General features: G+C 44.9%; 1 protein-coding gene across 3 annotated transcripts in view; it reads left to right on the top strand.

Moving 5' to 3' along the window:
- Window positions 1–24,034, top strand: part of LOC120922844 (NACHT, LRR and PYD domains-containing protein 12-like) — a 233,827-nt gene that overhangs the window by 136,527 nt on the left and 73,266 nt on the right. For 2 of the 3 annotated variants that reach the window (XM_040334845.1, XM_040334856.1), the window contains exons 11-12: window positions 9,783–9,947; window positions 20,065–20,229. In XM_040334845.1, the coding sequence (XP_040190779.1) occupies window positions 9,783–9,947; window positions 20,065–20,229 (330 nt within the window). The remainder of the gene's footprint in view (window positions 1–9,782; window positions 9,948–20,064; window positions 20,230–24,034) is intronic. The other variant, XM_040334901.1, reaches the window with a different exon arrangement.

The raw sequence follows: 24,034 nt of genomic DNA on the forward strand, positions 1-24,034 counted from the left end.
CGGGGGGGTCTTCTCCGCTATCCGGGGGGGTCTTCTCCACTCTCCGGAGGTCTTCTTCTATGTTCGACGCTCTCCACTGTTGACTTGGCGCACCCCGGTTCTTCCTCCCGCTGTCCGGTGCCTTCTCCTTCAGGGCTGAACGTCTTCTTCTTCTTCCGTGCTGTGACGTCTTCTTCTTCTTCCGTGCTGTGACGTCTTCTTCTTCTTCTCTTCTCTTCTTCAGCCTTCTCCCGATGTTGACATGTCGCCTCTTCTCGCTGCAATGACAGGTGCGCGGTTTGCATCTGACTTATATAGGCCTCACAGTCCCATTATGCTCTGGTACCTACCCATGTGATACCTACCCACGTGGGTAGGTACCGGAGCATGATGGGACTGTGAGGCCTATATAAGTCAGATACAAGCCGCGCACCTGTCATTGCAGCGAGAAGAGGCGACGTGTCAACATCGGGAGAAGGCTGAAGAAGAGAAGAGAAGAAGTAGACGTCACAGCACGGAAGAAGAAGACGTTCAGCCCTGAAGGAGAAGGCACCGGACAGCGGGAGGAAGAACCGGGGTGCGCCGAGTCAACAGCAGAGAGCGGCGAACATAGAAGAAGACCCCCGGAGAGTGGAGAAGACCCCCCCCGGATAGCGGAGAAGACCCCCCGGATAGCGGAAGAAGAAGCCCCCCCCCTGAGAAGCACACCACCCCCCGCCGAAGACGTCGGAGGAAACCCGCCGGGGGTGGGCGCTTTTATAAAAGCGACCCCCCCCCGGCGGTGGAAGAGAACCAGACGGCGGCGAAGAAGAGCGGCCCCCACCCGAAGACGTCAAAAAAGAAGCCCCCCCTGGTGAAAAGAGCTAAAGAAGACAGGGGGGTGCCTCCGGAGCAGATTAATAAATTATTTTAAAAAACATTTTGTCGTGTTTATTAACTTTAACATTTTTCCTCCAGGTGAATGGGTAGGGGTACGATGTACCCCATATCCATTCACTTAGGGTGGGGGGCCGGTATCTGGGGGCCCCCTTATTAAAGGGGGCTCCCAGATTCCGATAAGCCTCCCGCCCGCATACCCCGACAACCAACGGCCAGGGTTATGGGGAAGGTGCCCAGTCCTCATCAACATGGGGACAGGGTGCTCTGGGGTGGGGGGCCCCGCAGTGCGCCCCCCTGCCCCAGAGCACCCAACCCCCCCATGTTGAGGGCATGCAGCCTGGTACGGCTCAGGAGGGGGGGGGCGCTCGCTCGTCCCCACTCGGGTCTGGTATGGATTGTTGGGGGACCCCCTACGCCGTTTTTTCGGCGTAGGGGGGGGTCTCCTTACAACCCATACCAGACCTAAGGGCCCGGTATGCTCCTGAGGGGGGAACCCATGCCGGATTTTTATTTAAAATCCGGCGGGGACGTCCCCCTCAGGATTCCTAACAAACGCTGCACACGTGTAGAATTGGCGGGAATCCAAGTCGGATCTCTCGTCGCTTCTATGACGCGCTTGCTGGAATGTGCTTTTACTATTCCAGCAAGCGCGAGATGTCGGCACCCTGTCGCCGAGAATCAGCGCAATGCCGTCGTGCTAAAAACACATTCTCGGCAGCACCTACTGTAATATCGGCGTATATCACGCACCCATGATTTCCCCCCTGATTTTAAGGGGAAAAAAGTGCGTGTTATACACCGATAAATACGGTAATTTATTGATTTACTTATACAGCTTTTATTAATTCTCTATAATATTTATGTTTTTTCCTTTGTCCAGCTAGCGTCCTTTATACACATGTAGCACTACCCTCGAAGGAGCTGTTGGCTTGTTTTGGGTCTACACTCTGGTTGTCAACACCTGAAGTTGGCTCAAAACCCTCCCTCGGCACAACTGGTATAATGGGAATTGTGAACCCCAATGAATCGTTGGCGGGCACAATATACCATCACACTACAGCAAATTATGTAAATTAATGGTTCATTGAGTTGAATGGATCCTGCAGTATGACAGACTGTACACAGATTTCAGCTTAACCAAAGTAATACTTTACTTGTTAGGATAAAGCAAAGAAACAAGGGTAAAACAGTGATGAACTGCTCGCAGAGCCCTGCAAGAATCAGAATCAATACTAACAAGTAGATAAAAGTGAAATGAGAATATCTACACAGACCCGTGTAAGTACACAACAAGGGGATTCCTCCAGTAGAGCATTCACGCTGGAGTACCTCCCTGCCAAGCCTCACCCAGCTCTCACTATCAAGAGCATTGTACAGTATAACAAAACTGGTTATTTAATCAGTGAATATGGAATGGATATCCGTAATCTACAATAACTAAATAGGCAGTCTTTTAAATAATATACCTGACTAACATGGTTTGGTTGATCAGACCAAACCTCAGTTCAAATTATCCCAAAGAGCAGGGGTCCTCAAACTACGGCCCGTGGGCCACATGCGGCCCGCAAAGGACATTTAACCGGCCCACCCCACCCTGACATGCACGGCAGACTAGCTTGTGTGATAGAGCCAGTGTTCTGTCTATCACATGACCTGGTCTAGGAGGAGGACGGTGGGGCTTTTATCATAGCGCGCACGAACTGTTAACAACACTGTGAGCTTTGTGACACAGCGGGACCGTGATACAGCAGCAGTTTGGCACAGTAAGGAGTAAGGCTGTGAGGGACTTACGATGGTGAGGTGAGGGGAATTGGGGGTACTTGCAATGAAGGGCTTTCGATGGTGAGGGGGGTTGCAGTGAGGGGCCGAAGATGTAATGATGATGATGGTGGGGGGGGCTTGCAATGAGGGGCTTGTGATGGTGAGTGGGGGGTTGCAATGAGGGGCTGGCGATGATGTAATGATGAAGGTGGGTGGGGGGGGCTTGAAATGAGGGGCTTGCGATGGTGAGGGGGGGTTGCAATGAGGGGCTGATGATGATGATGGTGAGGGGGGGGGGCTTGAAAAGGTGAGGGGGGTTGCAATGAGGGGATGATGATGTAATGATGATGTAATGATGATGGGGGGGGGCTTGCAATGATCTTGATCGGCTTGCAATTAATGATTGTGAGGGGGGCTTGCAATGAGGGGCATACAATGATGATGGCGAGGGGGGGCTTGCAATGAGGGGCTAATGATGATGGTGAGGTGGGGGGGGGGGGCTTGCAATGATCATGATAGTTTTTTTTATAGTCCGGCCCTCTAATGGTCTGAGGGACAGTGAACCGGCCCCCTGTTTAAAAAGTTTGAGGACCCCTGCCAAAGAGTCTGTGCACTGATGCGTTGGCATGCGATGGGGTGCAAGGGGTAATTTGTAAATCCAAAGGGGTAACAAATAAAACTGGTAGAAGAGGCCCAGATAGTCTAACCACAATGGCTAATGGGCACGATCCACCCTCCAACAACACAGTCAGTAGGTATTGGGCAGGTGCCTGTCTCATCCATCCAGTTCAGGCCTTGTCCTTCCGAAACACTCCGTTTGCGATCTCCGATCACAGACTTGCTAGACGGCAGCCTCCGGTTCTCAGACAGGTCGCAGGGATAATGGAAGCCTGTCCAATCACACTGTCAGAGGTTCTGTCTCTCCTCCTCAATGGCGCTCTGCCTGGGTGTAGGTAGGCCTCAATTACGGCCTACTTCTGTGGAGACATTTCCACAAGTGTCCTCCTGGGTTGAAGAGGCAGTCCAGAGAGAGCGCGTCAAACACGTCCTCTCCCTTAAATTACCTCCCCCAGCAAGCCGCGCGGGAGGTAAAGCATTCTGGGATTGTACAGTTGCTCTCTGTGTAATGTAGTTTATAACAGGCCAGGGCAAATGGATTCTCTTTCCTCCCTGTATTCAATCTCCCAACACTCTGTGGTACTAGGACAAAAAGTAAACAACAGGTGGCTCTGACTCATCTCGGCCACAGGAGGGAGCTAAGATCCTTCTTGATCAGAAAATGGTAGTCTTTTATATCACGTTAAAAGGGTGATATTTTTCAGAAACGCGAACCAGAAGTTTTATTTCCCTGCCTCTAAAACGTTGAGTTCAAAATATGTCTGTAATAGTCCCAATGTGTATGGACACATAGGAGAACATGGGGCTGCTTCTACAGGCAGAACACAAAACTTCTGTAGTTGAAGCAATTTTTAAGCCAGTGTGCATGGAGCCTAAATATCCAATCCTGGACTGCTACACTATATTACCAAAAGTATTGGGACACCTGCCTTTACACGCATGAACTTTAAAGGCATACCAGTCTTAGTCTGTTGGGTTCAATATTGAGATGGCTCTGCCTTTTGCAGCTATAACAGCTTCATCTCTTCTGGGAAGGCTGTCCACAAGGTTTAGGAGTGTGTCTATGGGAATGTTTGACTATTCTTCCAGAAACACAATTTTGAGGTCAGGCACTGATGTTGGACGAGAATACCTGGCTCACAGTCTTTGCTCTAATTCATCCCAAAGGTGTTGTATTGGGATGAGGTCAAGACTCTGTGCAAGTTATTCCACCTCAAACTCACTCATTCGGGTCATCCCCAAACTGTTCCCACAAAGCTGGGAGCATGAAATTGTCCAAAATGTCTTGGTGTGCTGACGCCTTAAGAGTTCCCTTCACTGGAACTACGGGGCCAAGCCCAACCCCAACCCCTGAAAAACAACTCCACACCATAATCCCACCTCCCCCCACACCATAATCCCACCTCCCCCTCACACCATAATCCCCCCTTCACCAAATGATTACGGATGAGAAACTTGACTGGCCTGGGCATCAATGCATTGATATCTATGGGGGAACTCTAACCGCCTTTCAATCCCTCCTTTTATTGTGTCGGCTCTAGCCTACGCAATCACTCATTATACCATTTCTGCTCTATGGTCAACATTGCCATGCTGACATTCTCACCCCTTTTCGCACAGGGTTTTGTCAATCTTCCAATAGCGCAAAGGGTTATTTTAGCAATCAGATATATAACAAAAGTGCAAATCAATATCATTTTCCTGTGGTTGCAAAAAGGAGAACACAACATGTAACAATCAGTGACAAAGAAAAATATTTTGCAACTTGGGCCAATGTGGAGTTGGACGTGGTCTGGGACCGAAACGGGGGAGCAAATTGGGGGCCAGTCTTTGACAATGTTCAAGGTAGTTGCACTGTGATCTGTTCCAATCCTTGGATTAAGTCCTCCAGTTGTGCGGCTTGTTGGTCCCTCCTTTTCTGCTCTTCTGTCGGTGCCTCTGGAGTTGGAAGGGGAAAAAGGGGGGTCATCTTTATTAGGGATGCTCGGATCCATTGTAGTCCCTGGGAAGTAAGCACAGCCGTTCTGGAGACCTTTTTCTACTTCGTGTGAGCCGGTGTAAACGGGTCCTATATGTCTTCTCACTGCGAGTTGTTTTATTAGGACTTGGTCTCCCTGTATGACCCGGTGGATCGAATCTGTGGAAAGAGGAGGAAAGGTGACAGCCACTGCTTCATAATTTTCACTGAGTGTACTTACCAGATCTCTCACGTACTCTTCCTGTAAAGAATATAAGTTAGGATCCTACCTAGGGTTCCTATCCTCTCTGTACCATTTCTTCTTCTGAATGGGCTTTCCCATTAAAGTCCATTTCTTGAACTAGGGGTGTTTCTGATTTGGTATAGTATCAAGGGTAAGTGTACTAACCAGTCTTCTAAAGTTCTTTGCATGACTTTCCTATTTGCAATGGACATCCCCACCTAGGGATGATTCCCTGCGTGAGTATGTGCACTACTGTCTGTGTGTCTTCTTTTGTGGTTTTGAATGCTTCCACCCATCGTGAGAATACATCCACGATGACCAAAAGGTATTCTTGCTCTGTCCCTTTTTTTGGCATGTGGGTGAAATCTATTTTCAGATGAGTGAAAGGTGTAGTAGGATACGGGAGGTGTTCATGTTTCACCTTGTGTGGTATGTTTGCATGTGATGTGATGATACATGTGATGCACCGTGACACATATGCTGTTAACAAGCTTGGCTTGAAGAAATCCTTCAGTAAAATGTGTTCTGCCAACCTCTATGACCTACCACATGGTATTGGGCCATAAACAAAGATGCACTAGCTGCAGGGATGCATCATGTCCTGTCATCCCCTCTTTGAGGAAAAGTCCATTTATGGTCTTTTCCGAGTCATCCCTCGCCCAAACCTTCAAATCTTTCTCTGTGGCATGTGTCTGGAGATCTAATAATGAATGATCCAGCAGTGCTATTGTACTATAGTGTTAGTACTGGCATTTGGGTATGTGTTGGCTACTCTAGTAGCTGACTCTGCAAATGCACTCTAATAACAGCAGAATCTACAAAACCCAACAGTGGAAGTCATAAATGACCTGGGACATGTGTCCCGTTGAGCAATGTGTATACAGTCATGCTGTGACACTACTTCACCCTGTCCTCCTGCTTAATCCCAAAAAGGCATTTAAAATCCTATCCTAAACTCTATATCCGCCCAATCTTTGAGCAGACAGGTGTGAATATTTTAGGTAACATTATAGTTGATCTGCCCAGGGTAAATGATGTTGCCATCCCCTACCACCATCGCTCGGGAGGTATACCCTGAACCCAGACCTGGACCACCCTTGGAAAAAAAAAACACAGGGCAAAGCTCTCCACCATGTTCTTTTTTTGGTGAGGACACCTGCCATAGTCCTACAATTGTCCCATGCATACAAACATAATGAGGAGGCCAAATCTGGGTGCTAAAACCACAGCACTATTCAGATACCTTCACTTGGGCACCCGGATATATCTTTCATATTTCCGGAAGGGAGGTTCAGCCCTTGGTAACACCTTTGGTAACAGGTAAAACAAGAAGTGGTATATTATAAAACCAACTGTGGTGAACTTTGCCTCTATCCTATGTCCATTTACCAGGGCAGCCATAACTACTTGTGACTAAAAACACGTGCCATGTGTCAGGCTGGGGGCTGTGGAGGGGTCAGAGTGGCTGGCAGACATAAAAGATCACATTGATTCCGAAGTTGCCCCCTGTGGACCACTTGTTCTTCTCGTTCTGGGGTCCTTAAAGTTGAATTATTTTTCCCAGCTATACTGGGCCAGAACTAGGTGGAATCTGTGAGTTGCACAGAACCATCAAGTGTCCGGGGCTGTAATGCAGCATCCTTAGCCGCCTGGTCTGCTTCCACATGTGAGCCTCAAATGCTAGGATGGCTACCTCAGCAAGAACCTGGAAAGCTGAAAACAGCCAATCAATCTAACTTATTGCTTGATTGATTTACCTGCCGAAGTAAAACAACTTCTGGCCCTTTAAGTGAAACCAAGAAAAACCCTATGTCTCTATATATAAATATATCCACCGACCCCAAGTAAAAGATCCAATGACTCTGAATACAGAGTGTCCTTCTGGGTGCAAGCTCAACCCATCCTTACAACCGGCCTCCAAAGAGTAACTATATACTGTAGCAGGGCCGATCTATGTGTAGGTGTGGTCTCGCAGGTGGGCTTGCAATGTGGTTTGGAGCATAATTGCGTAGACAACAAAGGTACATAACCCTGTGGATATTATCCACCAGGTTAGTCATCAGCCGTGAAGGATACATTTCCAAAAGATTGGCTGCGTCCACAAGGGGATGCCCTCTCCTCGTCCACCAGGACGCAAAAACATATTTGCTAAACCAATCACTATGAAGTGAAATGGGTAGCATTATATGCTGTGGCTGTGGTATGGCACATCAGGTAAAAACTGGTGCTCCAAGTATAACTAAACTATTTCCCTCAAGTTCTGTATAAAGCAGCTACAGGTTTATAGAGGTGTTCTAGGGTGATATTCAGTACCCCTCCTCTAGAACTTTTGTCTATGTCTTCTACTTCTATCTGGTGTATATACCTTTAGGATGCAGTAGGGGGTGTAACTTGTAAGACAGACCCCCCTTTCTGCTCCCCTCAATGATCCAGTGTCTATACTTACTACTCCAAGAATATCCCCACAAAATACCGATCCTTGAATGATACCCACCCTGCACACTTGATATTAAATATGTGTGACTTCCGTAATAACAAAACAATACACCCACAACCCATTCAGAACATCTATGAGACATTAATAATGTTCTTATACTCTAAAATATGTCTGCTTACTGTAAGAGCAAACTAACAGTCCACTCACATTCTGGGCACTTACCAGGCACCAACAATATTCTTATACCTCTATACAAGATTATACTTATACCTCTATGCGATAGAAAAATAAGCAAAAGCAAACTGAGATATGTATTCTGTGTATACACCTTTAAATGTAAGTTTCCCTTAATAGCCACCTAGGACCTAGGGGGATATAAAAACATATACACAATAAACCAGTTAAGCAGTAATCACATTTAGATGTCATATATACATGTAAATACTTTCAATCATATAACAACCTTTAAGAACATATAAACAATGGCCAATCAAGAAAGAAATCGCGATTATATAACCTCTCAAGACCCCGTACTCACGACCAAACATGTCTGCTGAAACTGGTCCACGGACCAGTTTCAGCAGACATGTTTGGCCGTGTGTAGGCCCGAGCGGACCATTTTCTGGCGGATCGGACAGGTTTCCAGCGGACAACTGTTTCCTGGAAACCTGTCCGCCCGGACATGTACGGTCGTCTGTACAGACCTACCGTACATGTCCTGCCGCCCGCCATCCCTCGCATGCGTCGAATGACTTTGACGCATGCGTGGAAGCCTTTTAAAGGCAGGCCGCCCACGTCGCCGCGTCATTGTCGCGGCGACACCGCGTCATCGACTTGGCGACACCGCGGACATGCCCCGCATATTGTTTACGCGCGGACCTCTGTTCGATGGTGTGTACGGCCATCGAACAGAAGTCCCCGGGCAGACATGTCCGATGAAAACAGTCCGCGGACCGGTTTCATCGGACATGTTTGATCGTGAGTACTCGGCCTTAGAGTTTCCATCCATCCGTCCTTTATTGTGGGAGACAACAATAGCGCTCTCACTCCCTACTCTAGTCCGGCCAACCTAGCGGGACAATATTTTCTATCTTTTTTCCGGCCAACCTAGCAGGAAATATCTCTAATCCACACAACCCTTACATCTACCACAGGGAAGGCCAACCTAGCGTCCCCTGGGCATAAAAAAAAAACATTTAATTAAAATATGAGTGCGATCAATCGCTGACAGAGTAAGTGAATATTCTTCGCAAATAAAATCTTTACAAAGATCTTTAAATACCTGCAAGACGACTGCTCCACTTCTGGTACCATCTGTAAGGTTGCTGGTTCAACTAGACCTGGGTTTTAAGGACAATCTGGATGTATGGAAAGTCCCAAATGCATTGGTAGTCAGAAACATTCACACACACATATGGTATGTCCAAACTAGACTTTATTTCTCATGCGTACTTGTTCATAATCAAATCATACAAGCAGGGAACGCCCTTGTCCCAGCCAATCATATGTAAGTAATTAGGTTATACAAGTAATATATAGCAATCTTCTTTGTGCCCTGCAGATATCTCGTTTCTACTGCAGCTTATCTAATGTTTATCATTCTTTGCCTAGTACACAATAACAATGGCAATGTTCCTAGCTTTTCCTAGAAGCTCAAGGATACATAATCATACAAGCATTAATTACTAAGGGGGAACTCTAACCGCCTTATAATGCATTATTAGTATAGGGGAACTATAGCCTATCAATGCATTGATATCTATGGAGGAACTCTAACCGCCTTTCAATGATTCAAATAAATGATTCCAATAAAGATAAATGAGTTCCATTCATGTAGAGAATAGTTCCATTCATTCCTGGGGGAGAAATTAATTTTCTTCTCGTAACATTCTTCTCTTCTTCTACAGATTGATCTATTGTCACCTGACAGACAGTTCCTGCCCCCACCTGGCATCTGGAATAAGAAATAACCAGACACTGAGGACTCTGGACCTGTCTGGGAACAATCTGGAGGGTCCTCATTTCAGGGATCTGATGGAAGCTCTGACAACAAGCCAGATAGATGAATTACAGTGAGTATAACAGGACTGACTGAGACAATATTTTTCTGGGACAGATTTATTTCTAAACCACATAAATAATATAGAAATATGAGAATGTCATCAAATTCCATCTTTAGGCTCCATACACACTGGGCTTATAAAAAATGCCAGTTCCCTTGGCAGAAATAAACATTCATATAGAAATTTTATTGTACAAAGTTTAGACTAGTTTTGAAGAGATTTGTATTTTTTCTGCCAGAAAGCTCCAATCTGAAATGTGAACCAGAAGAGTTTTTTCTGCCTCTTAACATTGAGTTCAAAATATATCTGTAATCGTCTCAATGTGTATGGACACATAGGAGAACATGGAGCTGCTTCTACAGGCAGAACACAAAACTCCTGTAGTAGCAGCGATTATTAAGTCAGTATGCATGGAGCCTAAATATCCAATCCTGCACTGTTACACTATATTACCAAAAGTGTTGCGACGCCTGCCTTTACACACACATGAACTTTATTTTTTCTTATTTATGCCTCTTACATACAACCGGTTTTCCCATCGGGAAGACTGCCATGAGAGCTTTTGGCCAGGAAAACCGGGCGTGTGTATGCTCCATTGCAGTTTTCCCGACGAGAAAACTGCCAGGGAAAAAAAAGAGAACCAGCTTTTTTTTCCCGTCGGGATTCACGGCTGACTTTTTCCTGTCTGGAAAACTGGTCCTGTGTAGGCTTTTCCGAGGGAAAAAAAAAAGCGCATGCTAAGAATTAAGTATGAGACGGGAGCGCTCTTTCTGGTAAAACTAGCGTTTGTAATGGAAATATCACATTTGTCACGATGTAACGGACTGAAAAGCACGAGGCTGAAAACGTCTCTCACCAAACTTTTACTAACGCGAGAAACAGCAAAAGCAGCCCCAAGGGTGGCGTAGTTTGAATTAAATTTCCTTTATAGTCCCATCATACGTGTTGTGAGTCACCGCGCTTTGGACGGGCGGTATTTGGCCTGAACGGGAAAAATGGTAAGCGACGGAGGGCACTGAAGAGTGGCAGGAGGAGGGCCCCTCTCCTGCCCCGATAAAGGTGATCTCACTGCGAATCCGTCACTGAGACCACTTTTATCTGAATGCAGACTGCCCGCTGAAGAAGAGGATACTGGTGGGTTATTGCAGCTAGCTGCTGCCATGACAACTATATTCCTCTTCAAAGTGCCGCCGTATAATGATGGTAAGTGATTAAAGGGGTTGTAGACCCTTGTTTTAATAAAAAAAATAACAAACATGTTATACTTATCTCCACTGTGCAATTTGTTTTGCACAGAGTGGCCCCTATTCAAGGATGCATTAGGATGCATTAAGGTGAAAAAATATAAGGGGTTTACAACCCTTTTAATGACATTCCAGTTAGTCCGTAGAGTTCAATATTGAGTTGACCCGCCCTTTGCAGCTATAACAGCTTCATATCTTCTGGGAAGGATGTCCACAATGTTTAGGAGGGTGTCTATGGGAATGTTTGACCATTCTTCCAGAAGTGCATTTGTGAGGTCAGGCACTGATGTTGGATGAGAAGGCCTGGCTTGCAGTGTCTGCTCCAATTAATCCCAAAGGTGTTCTATTGGGGTTGAGGTCAGGACTCTGTGCAGGCCGGTCAAGAACCTCCACTCCAAACTCGCTCATCCATGTCTTTATGGACCTTGCTTTGTGCACTGGTGGGCAGTCATGTTGGAACAGGAAGGGGCCGTCGCCAAAACTGTTCCCACAAAGTTGGGAGCATGAAATTGTCCAAAATGTCTTGGTATGCTGACGCCTTAAGAGTTCCCTTTACTGTAACTAAGGAGCCAAACCCAACCCCTGAAAAACAACCCAACACCATAATCCCCCCCCTCCACTAAATGATTTGGGGCAGTGCACAAAGCAAGGTCCATAAAGACATGGATGAGGAACTTGACTAGTCCTGACCTCAACCTGAAAGAACACCTTTGGGATAAATTAGAGCGGAGGCTGCAAGCTAGGTCTTCTCATCCACTCTGACCTCACAAATGCACTTCTGGAAGAACGGTCAAACATTCCAGATGAGTTAATACTGTTATAGCTGCAAAGAGTGGGGCCAACTCAATATTGAACCCTACAGACTAAAAGGTCCATACACACAATATAAAAATCAGGAGTAAAATTTTGTCCGTCAAAAGCTGGATAATTTTTTTTGTCTGACCAAAAGCTGGATGTGCCTACTGTAAAAATGTTATCATATGTGAACTCAGCATCTGATTTTCATTTAATAAGTACGGTTTTCATAAAAAAAAAAAAAAATGTTAAGAGTAAGACTATGCATGCTCAGAAAGGAAAGAATACATACAAAACTATTCCACACATTACATCACTTCTGAAGTTGTATTCTGTCAGATGAGAATTTTCGAACGGTGAGTAACCTCTTCACTTTCCATATGAGACTAGCATGCCACAGAAAAGTCGTCTGAAAATCTGATCGTGTGTACGAGGCTTGATGTCATTAAAGTTTATGGCCCGGATTCACATACCTTGACGCATAGTTATGCCGGCGTAGCGTATCGAATATACGCTACGCCGACGCATCGCAGAGCGGTGAGCACAGTATTCACAAAGCACTCGCCCCCAGTCGCTGTTAAAGATACGCTGGGTTTCCTCAGCGTAAGCCAGCGTAGGTGGAAGTGGGCATGAGCCATGCTAATGAGGCGTGACCCCATGTAAATGAAGGACTGAGCGTCATAAAGTTACGAATAACGTACAGCGCATGCACCGTCCCATGGACGCATCCCAGTGCGCATGCTCAGAATCACTTCAAAACAACTACCTAAGTTACGTCGAATCACTGCCTATGACGTGAACGTAACCTACGCCTAGCCCTATTCACGTACTGCGTAAACGATGTAAAATACGACGGCTTGTGTTCCCTGGTCCATACCTTTGCATGACTTGCGCCTCCTATATGGGGAATAACTTTACGCCGGACGTACTACTTACGCAAACTGTGTATATTATGCACCGGGCGCAAGTACGTTCGTGAATCTGCTTATCTCCCTCATTTGCATAGGTGAATAAGAAATCAATGGGAGTACCACTTGCGGCCAGCGTAAATATGCGCCAACGATACGCCGGTGTAGGAAAGTTACGTCGGTTGGATGAAGCCTATTTTCAGGCATATCTAGTTTTGTGGGCACGGCGCAGAGATATGACGGTGCATACTTACACTTACACGTATCTTGAGATACAGTACGTCGGCATAAGTGTTTTGTGAATCTGGGCCTGTGTGCTTGTAAAGGCAGGCGTCCCAATACTTTTGGTAATATAATGTATGTCTAAACTACATAAATCAAATAATAATAATGGAGATATATTTCATCTCCTGGTTGTCTCTTTATATCTCCAATATCAGACCGTTCTCTAAAGCTGGATAGAAAAATGTAAAAAATGAAATATCTGCACTAAAAATCTAAAGAATGAAAAGCAGCCGTCAGCAGGAAGTCTGATATAGAAGTACAAATAGTATAATATAATTCTATGTATAGAGCCCGACACTTATGCCCTGTACACACGATCACTTTTTGTGATGAAAAAAAATAACATTTTTAAAAACGTCATTTAAAAATGATGGTGTGTGGGCTTCACATAATCTTTTGTCTTCTGAAAAACGACAAAAAAAAAAATTAGAAAACGCTTCAATTTGCGTAATTTTTAAATTAAAAAAAAAAAAAATGAAAATGTCAAAAACGACGTTTTAAACCTGCACATGCCCAGAAGCAAGTTATGAGACGGGAGGTAAAACTACCATTCATAATGGAGTAAGCACATTCATCACGCTGTAACAGACAAAAAAGCACAAATCGTCTTTTACCAACAAGTAACCAGCTAAAAGCAGCCTCAAGGCGAAGAGAACTTCCCCTTTAGAGTGCCGTCGCTTTGTTCATCATTTTTCAAAAACGATGGTGTGTGGGCAACATCATTTTTAATGATGAAGTTGGAAAAATGTTGTTTTTTTTCACAAAAAGTGATCGTGTGTACGGGGCATGAGTGATAAAATGTGTGATGAGACAAATGAGAAATCTGCAACCTACAATCTGTCTGAATACCAACACTTATAATGTAGATGTGATAATTCCACCAATAGTAATCAATAATACAAATTACATTCACTGCAAAAATACACTTTCATACATGTGAGGAAGGACAGATCTCCTCCAACCTATTCAGACGGCTTGAGCGGAGTGGAGCTGCTGGAAGGATATAAACAAGCGTGTCTGGGCCTTGCTTGTGGGGACAAACCTTTTGGTAAGTGACCCGATTGCTCACTGGTGTGGGGGGAGGATGATTGAAGTTGCTGCAAAGAGGTGGCAGCTGATCAGCATTGATATAAACCCTCTGAATGAATCTCTGGTATTTCTGTTAGATCCCTTTCACACTGAGGCAGTTTTCAGGCGTTTCATCACTAGAAATATCGCATGAAAACTGCCTCCCATCTATTTGCATGAGAGCTTTCACACTCGGGCGTTGCGCTTGTGGGACTTAAGGCTACTTTTTACACTGGGGTGTCACAAGCATCGGCAGTAAAGCACCGCTATTTTTAGCGGCGCTTTACTGTAATTTTTGCGGCGCTTTTTTTATCGCTAGCGGGGAGCTTTTAACCCCCACTAACGGCTGAAAAAGGGTTAAAACCGCCCGCAAAGTGCCGCTGCAAAACTAGTCTTTTTTTTTTGAAGGTCCTGTTGTCTTCGCTCCACTAGCGCCTGAAAAGCGCAGTTAACACCACAAAAATTACGGACGCTTTAGCGGCACTGCAGTGTGAAAGGTCTTACTGCACAAGTCACCGTATGGTGATTGGAGATGGAAGTCGTGGTGAATGGGTTGTAGGAAATCCACTTTTTCACATTTATGAACTTTCTCTTGATGTTTGTAATTTTATAAGATAACTTTGTTGCTCTTCATGTTTATATATTTGTTGCACATTATATGTTATATAGATTGAAATAGCTGTGAATAGGTTGGAGGAGATCTGCCCTTCCTCACATGTATGAAAGTGTATTTTTGTAGTGAATGTAATTGTTATATCTGATCACTATTGGTGGAGTTATCACATCTAGTATAATATGGAAGACTGCAGCACTAGTATATAACATTCACACAATATAAATGTGAAAATATAACAGTAGAAGTGAGACTCCTCATCACAAACCTCCCTATAAGTGTATATATAACAATGGTATGGAGAATATTTCACTGATAACTAAGAGAATTTATAATCAGCATTTATAAAATTAGTGCAGCAATATTGGTATAAATGATCAAAAAAGGTCCAAATAAAGAACGGTAATAATAAAATATTCTCCACACCATAAGATCAAATCCTCCACCATGATGTTCAAAGGAAATCCCAAAGTACAATGGTGTCACTTTTAGTCAATGAACTTTCCACAACATGAGTGAGACTTCTGTGACCATCAAAGTGAATCCCCACTAGGGATGAGCTTCGAGTTCGAGTCGAACTCATGTTCGACTCGAACATTGCCTGTTCGACGAACAACGAACAATTAGAGGTGTTCGCGGCAAATTCGAAAAGCCGCGGAACACCCTGTTAAAGTCTATGGGACTCGAACGTTTGAAATCTAAAGTTTTAATTGCAAAGGCTAATATACACGTTATTGTCCGAAAAAGTGTTTGGGGACCTGGGTCCTGTCCCAGGGGAAATGTATCAATGCAAAAAAAGTTTTAAAAACGGCCGTTTTTTCGGGAGCAGTGAATTTAATAATGCTAAAAGTGAAACAATAAAAGTGAAATATTCCTTTAACGCATTAGGGACATCGGCTAGTTTAATGAAGGAAACTTTATTAGCCTATATTTCGGTGATACCGAAAGTCTTGTATCTCATATACCAAAAAAATCGGGGCATGGTCTGACCACGTAATGGATTCTATTTTAGCCGATCGTACTAAGTGTAATTGGGCATGTGGGATTAAAAAAAAATCTATTCAGGAATAGGTTTTGTGTGGTGTGGAGTAGAATGTATAATCTTTTTCTTTGTTGTGTAACAGTCTCCATATGTCAATCAGCTGGTTTTTAAACAGAATTTGAGTGGTACGGTTTCTAACTCCACAGGGAATGGATGACTTTCCCGATGATGTGTCCACTTTGGGATCTAACGGGATATTCAGATCCCCTCCCAAAATCAAATGGCCTTCTGAAAAGTCTTGTAGACATTTAATCGTTTTACCTAGGAAAGTTTCCTGTTGCTCGTTTGGGGCATATACGGTAGCAAATGTTACCCCTATTCCTCCTATTTTACCTTTCACGAATAGGTACCTTCCTTTCGTGTCTCATCAAAAAAGTATGTCCACTTGATTCTCCCTCCTATAAGGATAGACACCCCCTTTGACTTTGCCTCCTGGTTTGTCGCGTGATATACGATTGGGTATAGCCTATTCTTTAAGATCGGGGTTTTATCTTCTCTAAAGTGAGTTTCCTGTATATATGCCATGTCTACTCCTAATCTTTGCAGGTCGTGCATAAGGACCCTCCTTTTTCTGGTGAATTCAGTCCTTTCGCGCTCAGTGACAATATATTTAATGCCTCCATCCTAATTCCCTTTATTTCTTGAGTATTAATGGTATTGGGAAGAAGGTAAGCAGTGAGAGGGGGGAAAGTGGGAAAACGAAAGGAGAGAGCCCCCCCTCCTGATACAAACCAAAAAAAAAAAAGGGGGGAAAGGGGGCAATCTCTAATATTAGCTATCCTGCTAATTAACACTCACCGTATTAACGGTATTTGAGCGTCGGCCTATGAGTAAGGGCGTGTACCCTAGGTGGTTCCTATACTTCCCTACATCCCATCTCCCTCAGAGAACCTGTTTACACCATGAAAAAGAACAAGGGTACGAAGACCTCAGGATATAGGTGTATACAGGGATTCTTCCCTAGGAGGGGGACAAAAGAGAGAGAGAAAAAAAAAAAAGAAAAAAACAACAATTCCTCCGACTCTATGAAAAAAAAAAACAGCAAAGAAAACAAAAAAAAAAGAAAAGCTTGGAGCTCCGGGTCTCTCCACGATACCCATCTATACTCCTTGAAAAAAGGCCATAAGGGCCATATATTACACTATGTTGCACTGTGTTGCTCTATATATTCTCATTTCATCTGAGGAGATAATACAGAGGAGCTGGGTCACGTACAAATATTCTAAAGGTACTAAAAAATTGTCATACAGGTTGGCGTACAGAAATGAAATGAAGAGACGGTAAGGGAGGGAGGGTTGGCGAGTTTACATCACTACCTTGTTTATTATTGACTGATATTTATCTACCCCATTCCCCCCCCCTTCCCCCACACCCCCCCCCGTCCCCCCACACCCCCACGCCTCCCTGTCATTCCCTAGTTGCAGCTCATTGGGAAATTAAGCACAAAAAAAATGATCATTCTGTAATTACTCTTCCCTCCCCCCCTTCCCCCCAGAGAGAGAGAAGCACGGAGGTGGTTCCCCCAACAACAAGAAGGGAGAAGGGGGGGGAAGAAAAAAGAAGCCAGCAATGTAGAAATGTAGTAGAAAGGGGGGCTCCCCTCCACATCGAGGGATTCCCATTATACCTCCCCTCCCCTCTGACTTGCCTATCCTAAACTGAACAAGCAACAGGAAAAGCAGAACAAAAAAAAAGACAGAGGAGAGCGGATAGAGAATCTCCATCCAGGCGTTTAATCGTGTACCTCCTAATTCATAGTCATAGCATTAACTTTGCCTTTTTGCTTCCTCTTCCCCCCTTTACAAGCTCTACATTTACATACCCCCCCAGTCCCCTTACCAATACATTTATACATTGTGGGGTACATACACGTATATAGGTTTGCATTTACATACGTTTATATACACTTATATACACTTATATACATTACGCATCTTCTCCCCTCCTCTCCCGCTCCCCATCTGAACGAGGGGGGGTGTATAAGTAAGGGTGATATCTTAAAGAGGAGAAAAGAAAAGAAAAGAAAAAAAAAGGGGGGGGGGCTTTACTTCCTCACGGCTGGGCCTTGTCTTCTATATGGGCAGGGCTAGTGAGGGCTCATCAAAAATGATATATATATATATATATATATATATATATATATATATATATATATACCCAAAAAAAAATATTCTAAAGGATGTGTAATGTGCCCCCTGTAAAGTCGCTCCCCATTGGCTCTCATTTACAGTCCCCAATTTAAATGTAGCAGTGTTTGCGATATTCCCTGTGTAGTGCTTGGTTAGTGCAGGTGTGAAAAAAAAGGGGGGCCCCCACAAATAGACCCCAGGAGAGGGGGGGTTGCATTCTGTCCCCCCCCTCTTTTCTGCGGCCGGCCAGGTTAACGTGCTCGGATAAGGGGTCTGGTGTGAATTTTTGGGGGAACTCCATGCCATTTTTTTTTAAATTTGGGGGGGGAGTTCCCCTTAAAATCCACACCAGACCTGAAGGGTCTGGTTATGGATATTTAGGGGGAACCGCACGTCATTTTTTTTTTAATTGACGGCGGGGTTCCCCTTAATATCCATTCCAGACCATTTTTATGAATGAATTCTCTCTGAATTGCCAGAGTCGACAATTCATTAGAGCCGCAAAGCCGGTTTTAAAATACTTTTTTTCCTTTCAGAAATGACACTTTGTGCAGGGACAGTTCTATGTACGGGAAACATGCGCTATTTCACATGCTAACTTTACACCCCCCCAGGTACGAAATTTAAAGTAATATTTCACTTTTATTGTTTCACGTTTAGCATTATTAAATTAACTTTTTTTTGCATTGATACATCTCCCCTGGGACAGGACCCAGGTCCCCAAACACTTTTTAGGACAATAAATTGCATATTAGCCTTTAAAATTAGCACTTTAGATTTCAAATGTTTGAGTCCCATAGACTTTAATAGGGTTCTAAAGTTCACACGAACATTTGGTGTGTTCGCAAGTTCTGGTGTGAACCGAACAGGGGGGTGTTCGGCTCATCCCTAATCCCCACAACTGTATACAAGACTTAGCAGAAGGTTGGAGGTGAAAGCCTATTGGTCAGTGTGAGTGTGTATGGTCCAATCCCCATACAGGAATAATGAATGGATCACACCACCTCATCCACTTCTCATGTCACATTTAGTAATTGGGATCCACAAAAAGAGAAAACCTCCAATAGTGTAGATCAGGGGTCCTCAAACTTTTTAAACAGGGGGCCGGTTCACTGTCCCTCAGACCGTTAGAGGGCCGGACTATAAAAAAAAACTATCACGATCATTGCAAGCCCCCCCCCCACCTCACCATCATCATGAGCCCCTCATTGCAAGCCCCCCCTCGCCATCATCATTGTATGCCCCTCATTGCAGGCCCCCCTCACAATCATTAATTGCAAGCCGATCAAGATCATTGCAAGCCCCGCCATCATTATTACAACATCATCACCTCATTGAAACCCCCCTCACCTTTGCAAGCCCCCCTCACCATCATCATCATAAACCCCTCATTGCAACCCCCCCTCACCATCACAAGCCCCTCATTGTAAGCCCCCCCACCATCATCATCAGCCCCTCACTGCAACCCCCCTCACCATCGCAAGCCCCTCATTGCAAGTACCCCCAATTCCCCTCACCTCACCATCGTAAGTCCCTCACAGCCTTACTCCTTACTGTGCCAAACTGCTGCTGTGTCACGGTCCCGCTGTGTCACAAAGCTCACAGTGTTGTTAACAGTTTGGGCGTGCTATGATAAAAGCCCCACTGTCCTCCTAGTAGACCAGCTTGTGTGATAGACAGAACACTGGCTCTATCACATGAGCTAGTCTAGGTCAGGAGGAGGGCGGGACTTTTATCATAGCGCGCCCAAACTGTTAACAACACTGTGAGCTTTATGACACAGCGGGACCGCTGTGTTAAAACCTGCCGTGCATGTCAGAGTGGGGTGGGCCGGTTAAATGTCCTCCGCGGGCCGCATGTTTGAGTTTGAGTTTGTAGTTTGAGGACCCCTGGTGTAGACGATTGATCGTGTTTTATAAAGTGATCTCATATAAATGATTCCAATAAAGAGAAATGAGTTCCATTCATGTAGAGAATATTTCCATTCATTCCTGGGGGAGAAATTCATTTTCTTCTGGTAACATTCTTGTCTTCTTCTACAGATTGGAGGATAATCACCTGACAGACAGTTCCTCCTCCCACCTGGCATCTGGAATAAGAAATAACCAGACACTGAGGACACTGGACCTGTCTGGGAACAATCTGGAGGGTCCTCATTTCAGGGATCTGATGGAATCTCTGGCAACAAGCCGGATAGAGGAATTACAGTGAGTATAACAGGACTGACTGAGACAATAATATTCTGGGACAGTTTTATATCTAAACCACATAAATAATATAGAAATATGAGAATGTCATCAAATTCCATCTTTAGGCTCCATACACACGGCTTATAAAAAAAATGCCAGTTCCCTTGGCAGAAAAAAACATTCATATAGAGAGTTTATTGCAGTGGCGGCTGGTGCTCAAAATTTTTGGGGGCGCAAACGAAAAAAAAAAAATGCAGCCTCACTGTGCCATCACATGCATCCACTGTGCCATCAAACGCAGCCACTGTGCCATGCCATCAAACACAGCAACTGTGCCATCAATTGTCACCACTGTGCCATGCAACACAGCAACTGTGCCATCAATTGTCACCACTGTGCCAAGACATCAAATGCCGTCACTGTGCCATCAATTGTCACCACTGTGCCATGCCATCAAACAGCAACTGTGCCATCAATTGTCACCACTGTGCCATGCCATCAAATGCAGTCACTGTGCCATCAATTGTCACTAGTGTGCCATGCCATCAAACAGCAACTGTGCCATCAATAGTCACCACTGTGCCATGCCATCAAATGCAGCCACTGTGCCATCAATTGTCACCACTGTGCCATGCAACACAGCAACTGTGCCATCAATTGTCACCACTGTGCCATGCCACCAAATGCAGCCACTGTGCCATCAATTGTCACCACTGTGCCATGCCATCAAACACAGCAACTGTGCCATCAATTGTCACCACTGTGCAATGCCATCAAATGCAGTCACTGTGCCATCAATTGTCACCACTGTGCCATGCAACACAGCAACTGTGCCATCAATTGTCACCACTGTGCCATGCCATCAAACACAGCAACTGTGCCATCAATTGTCACCACTGTGCCATGCAACACAGCAACTGTGCCATCAATTAAATATAAATATTTAATTGATGGCACAATACTTGCCTGCGCTCCGAGTATAGACATCCGAGAGCCAGAGGGCGGTACTGGAAAAGCCTATCAGAGCCGCTGGCTTTGATAGGCAGTTCCCCTCAGCCAACCAGCTGCCGCTATTCGGGTAACCGGCGACCCATGTCCGGTTATATGAATAGACCAGTCAGCTGGCAACCAACAATAACATACATTCGTGCATTTATGCACGAATGTGTGTTGTTTGCGAGAGGGGGTGGCGCTGCAGCGCCCTCTATAGACGGCCGCCAGAACTGCGGTTAAAATGTCAAAATTACATTTTAGCCGAATAAAAGTTCTTAAAGGGCCCGTTTTTTTTTTTTGTGTGACTGCGGGAGGGGGGGGGGGGGGGTGTCGGAGCCCGTGCGTCCCTATGGACGGGCCGCCACTGGTTTATTGTACAAAGTTTAGGAGAGTTTTGCATTTTTTCTGCCAGAAACGTGAACCAGAAGTTTTTTTTCCCTGCCTCTAAACGTTGAGCTCAAAATATATCTGTAATCATCCCAATGTGTATGGACACATAGGAGAACATGGAGCTGCTTCTACAGGCAGAACACAAAACTCCTGTAGTAGCAGCGATTTTTAAGCCAGTATGCATGGAGCCTAAATATCCAATCCTGCACTGTTACACTACTGTATATTACCAAAAGTATTGGGACGCCTGCCTTTACACACATAGGGGCAGATCCACGTACCTTTGCGCCGGGCACAGCGTATCTAAGATACGCTACGCCGCCGTAACTTATCTTTTTTTTTTCTAAACCTCAAAGAATTTGCGCCGTAAGTTACGGCGGCGCAGTATATCTCTGGCGGCGTAAGGGCGCGGAATTCAAATGGATGTAATGGGGGCGTGTTTTATGTAAATACGTTGTGACCCGACGTAAACAACGTTTTTTTTAACTACGCATGCGCCGTCCGTGGGGGTATCCCAGTGCACATGCTCGAAATTAACCCGGAACAAGCCAATGCTTCCGACGGTGACGTCATTCTACGCAAATCCCTATTTGCGAACGACTTACGCAAACAACGTAAAAAATTCAAAATTGTACACGGAACGACGGCCATACTTAACATTGAGTACGCCTCAGAACAGCAGCTTTAACTATACGCCGGAAAAAGCCGAACGCAAACGACGTAAAAAAATGCGCCGCCCGGACGTACGTTCGTGGATCGCTGTAAATAGCTAATTTGCATACTCAACGCGGATTTCGACGGAAACGCCACCTAGCGGCCGCCGAAAAATTGCAGCTTAGATCCGACGGCGTACTAAGACGTTGAAATTACGCGGCGTATCAAGAGATACGCCAGTGTAATTTTTTTGGTGGATCTGCCCCATGAAATTTAATGGCATTCCAGTCTTAGTCTATTGGGTTCAATATTGAGTTGGCCCACCCTTTGCAGCTATAACAGATTCACCTCTACTTTGAAGGTTGTACGCAAGGTTTAGGAGTGTCTATGGGAATGTTTGACCATTCTTCCAGAAACACAATTGTTAGGTCAGGTTCTGATGTTGGATGAGAAGGCCTGGCTTGCAGTCTCCACTTTAATTCATCCCAAAGGTGTTCTATCGGGTTGAGGTCAGGACTCTGTGCAGGACAGTCAAGTTCCTCCACTTCAAACTCGCTCATCTATGTCTGTATGGACCTTGCTTTGTGCACTGATCCGCAGTCATGTTGGAACAGGAAGGGGTCATCCCCAAACTGTTCCCACAAAGTTGGGAGGATGAAATTGTCGAAAAAGTCTTGGTATGCTGATGCCTTAAGAGTTCCCTTTACTGAAACTAAGGGGAAAAGCCCAACCCCTGAGAAACAACCCCACAACATAATCCCCCCTCCACCAAATCATTTGGACCAGTGCACAAAGTAAGGTCCATAAAGACATAGGTGAGCGAGTTTGGGGTGGAGGAACTTGACTGGCCTGCACAGAGTCCTGACCTCAACCAGATAGAACACCTTTGGTATTATTTAGAGCAGAGACTGCAAGCTAGGTCTTCTCATCCAACATCAGTGCCTGATCTCACAAATGTGCTTCTGGAAGAATGGTCAAACATTCCCTTATACAGGCTCCTAAACCTTGTGGACAGCCTTCCCAAAAGAGTTGAAGCTGTTATAGCTGCACAGGGCTGGTCAACTCAATATTGAACCCTCCGGACTAAAGGCCCATACACACGATATGAAATTCGGAATAAAGATTTCATCTGACGAACGTTCTGCCGATTTTTGGATGGTTGGTATGGTGCGTTTCCGATTTTTCGTCCGACAAATCCTAGGTGTGAAGACTATACATTTTTTATCGTACGTGAACTCAACGTCTGATTTTTGTTTAATCGTTATGGTTTTCGTAAAAATAAAGCCTCGTACACGCGATAAGATTTTTAGATGGGAATTGTGTGATGGCAGGCTGTTGTCATAAAATCCGACTGTTTTTTTACGCTCCATCATACAATTGTTGTCGGAATTCTACACAAGTTTGCATGAAAAAAAAATCCAAAAGTACAAACACGCATGCTCAGAAGCAATGCTTACCATAACACATTAGCAGAAGTTGCTCAAAGGGTGGCGCTAAAGAACGGAGAAACCACGTGAACAACCCACTGGACAAGATCACATTAGAAGCTCCACTTGGAACTCTTCAAAACTAAATTATTGAACAAAATAAAAACAATTAAACAACGTCAAACAGCAGCGGAAACACTCAACTCTATCAACAAGGCTCTAATACAGACAGCAGACATAGTAGCTCCAAAACGCAGAACGCTCATCCGGAAAAACAACTCCAGTGATGACGAGCTCACGTTGTTGAAGCAAGAGCGCAGAAGAGCAGAAGCAGCCTGGAGAAGAAGCTCAACAGAGGA

This window comes from Rana temporaria, chromosome 1, assembly GCF_905171775.1.
Source record: "Rana temporaria chromosome 1, aRanTem1.1, whole genome shotgun sequence".
NCBI lineage: Eukaryota > Metazoa > Chordata > Amphibia > Anura > Ranidae > Rana > Rana temporaria.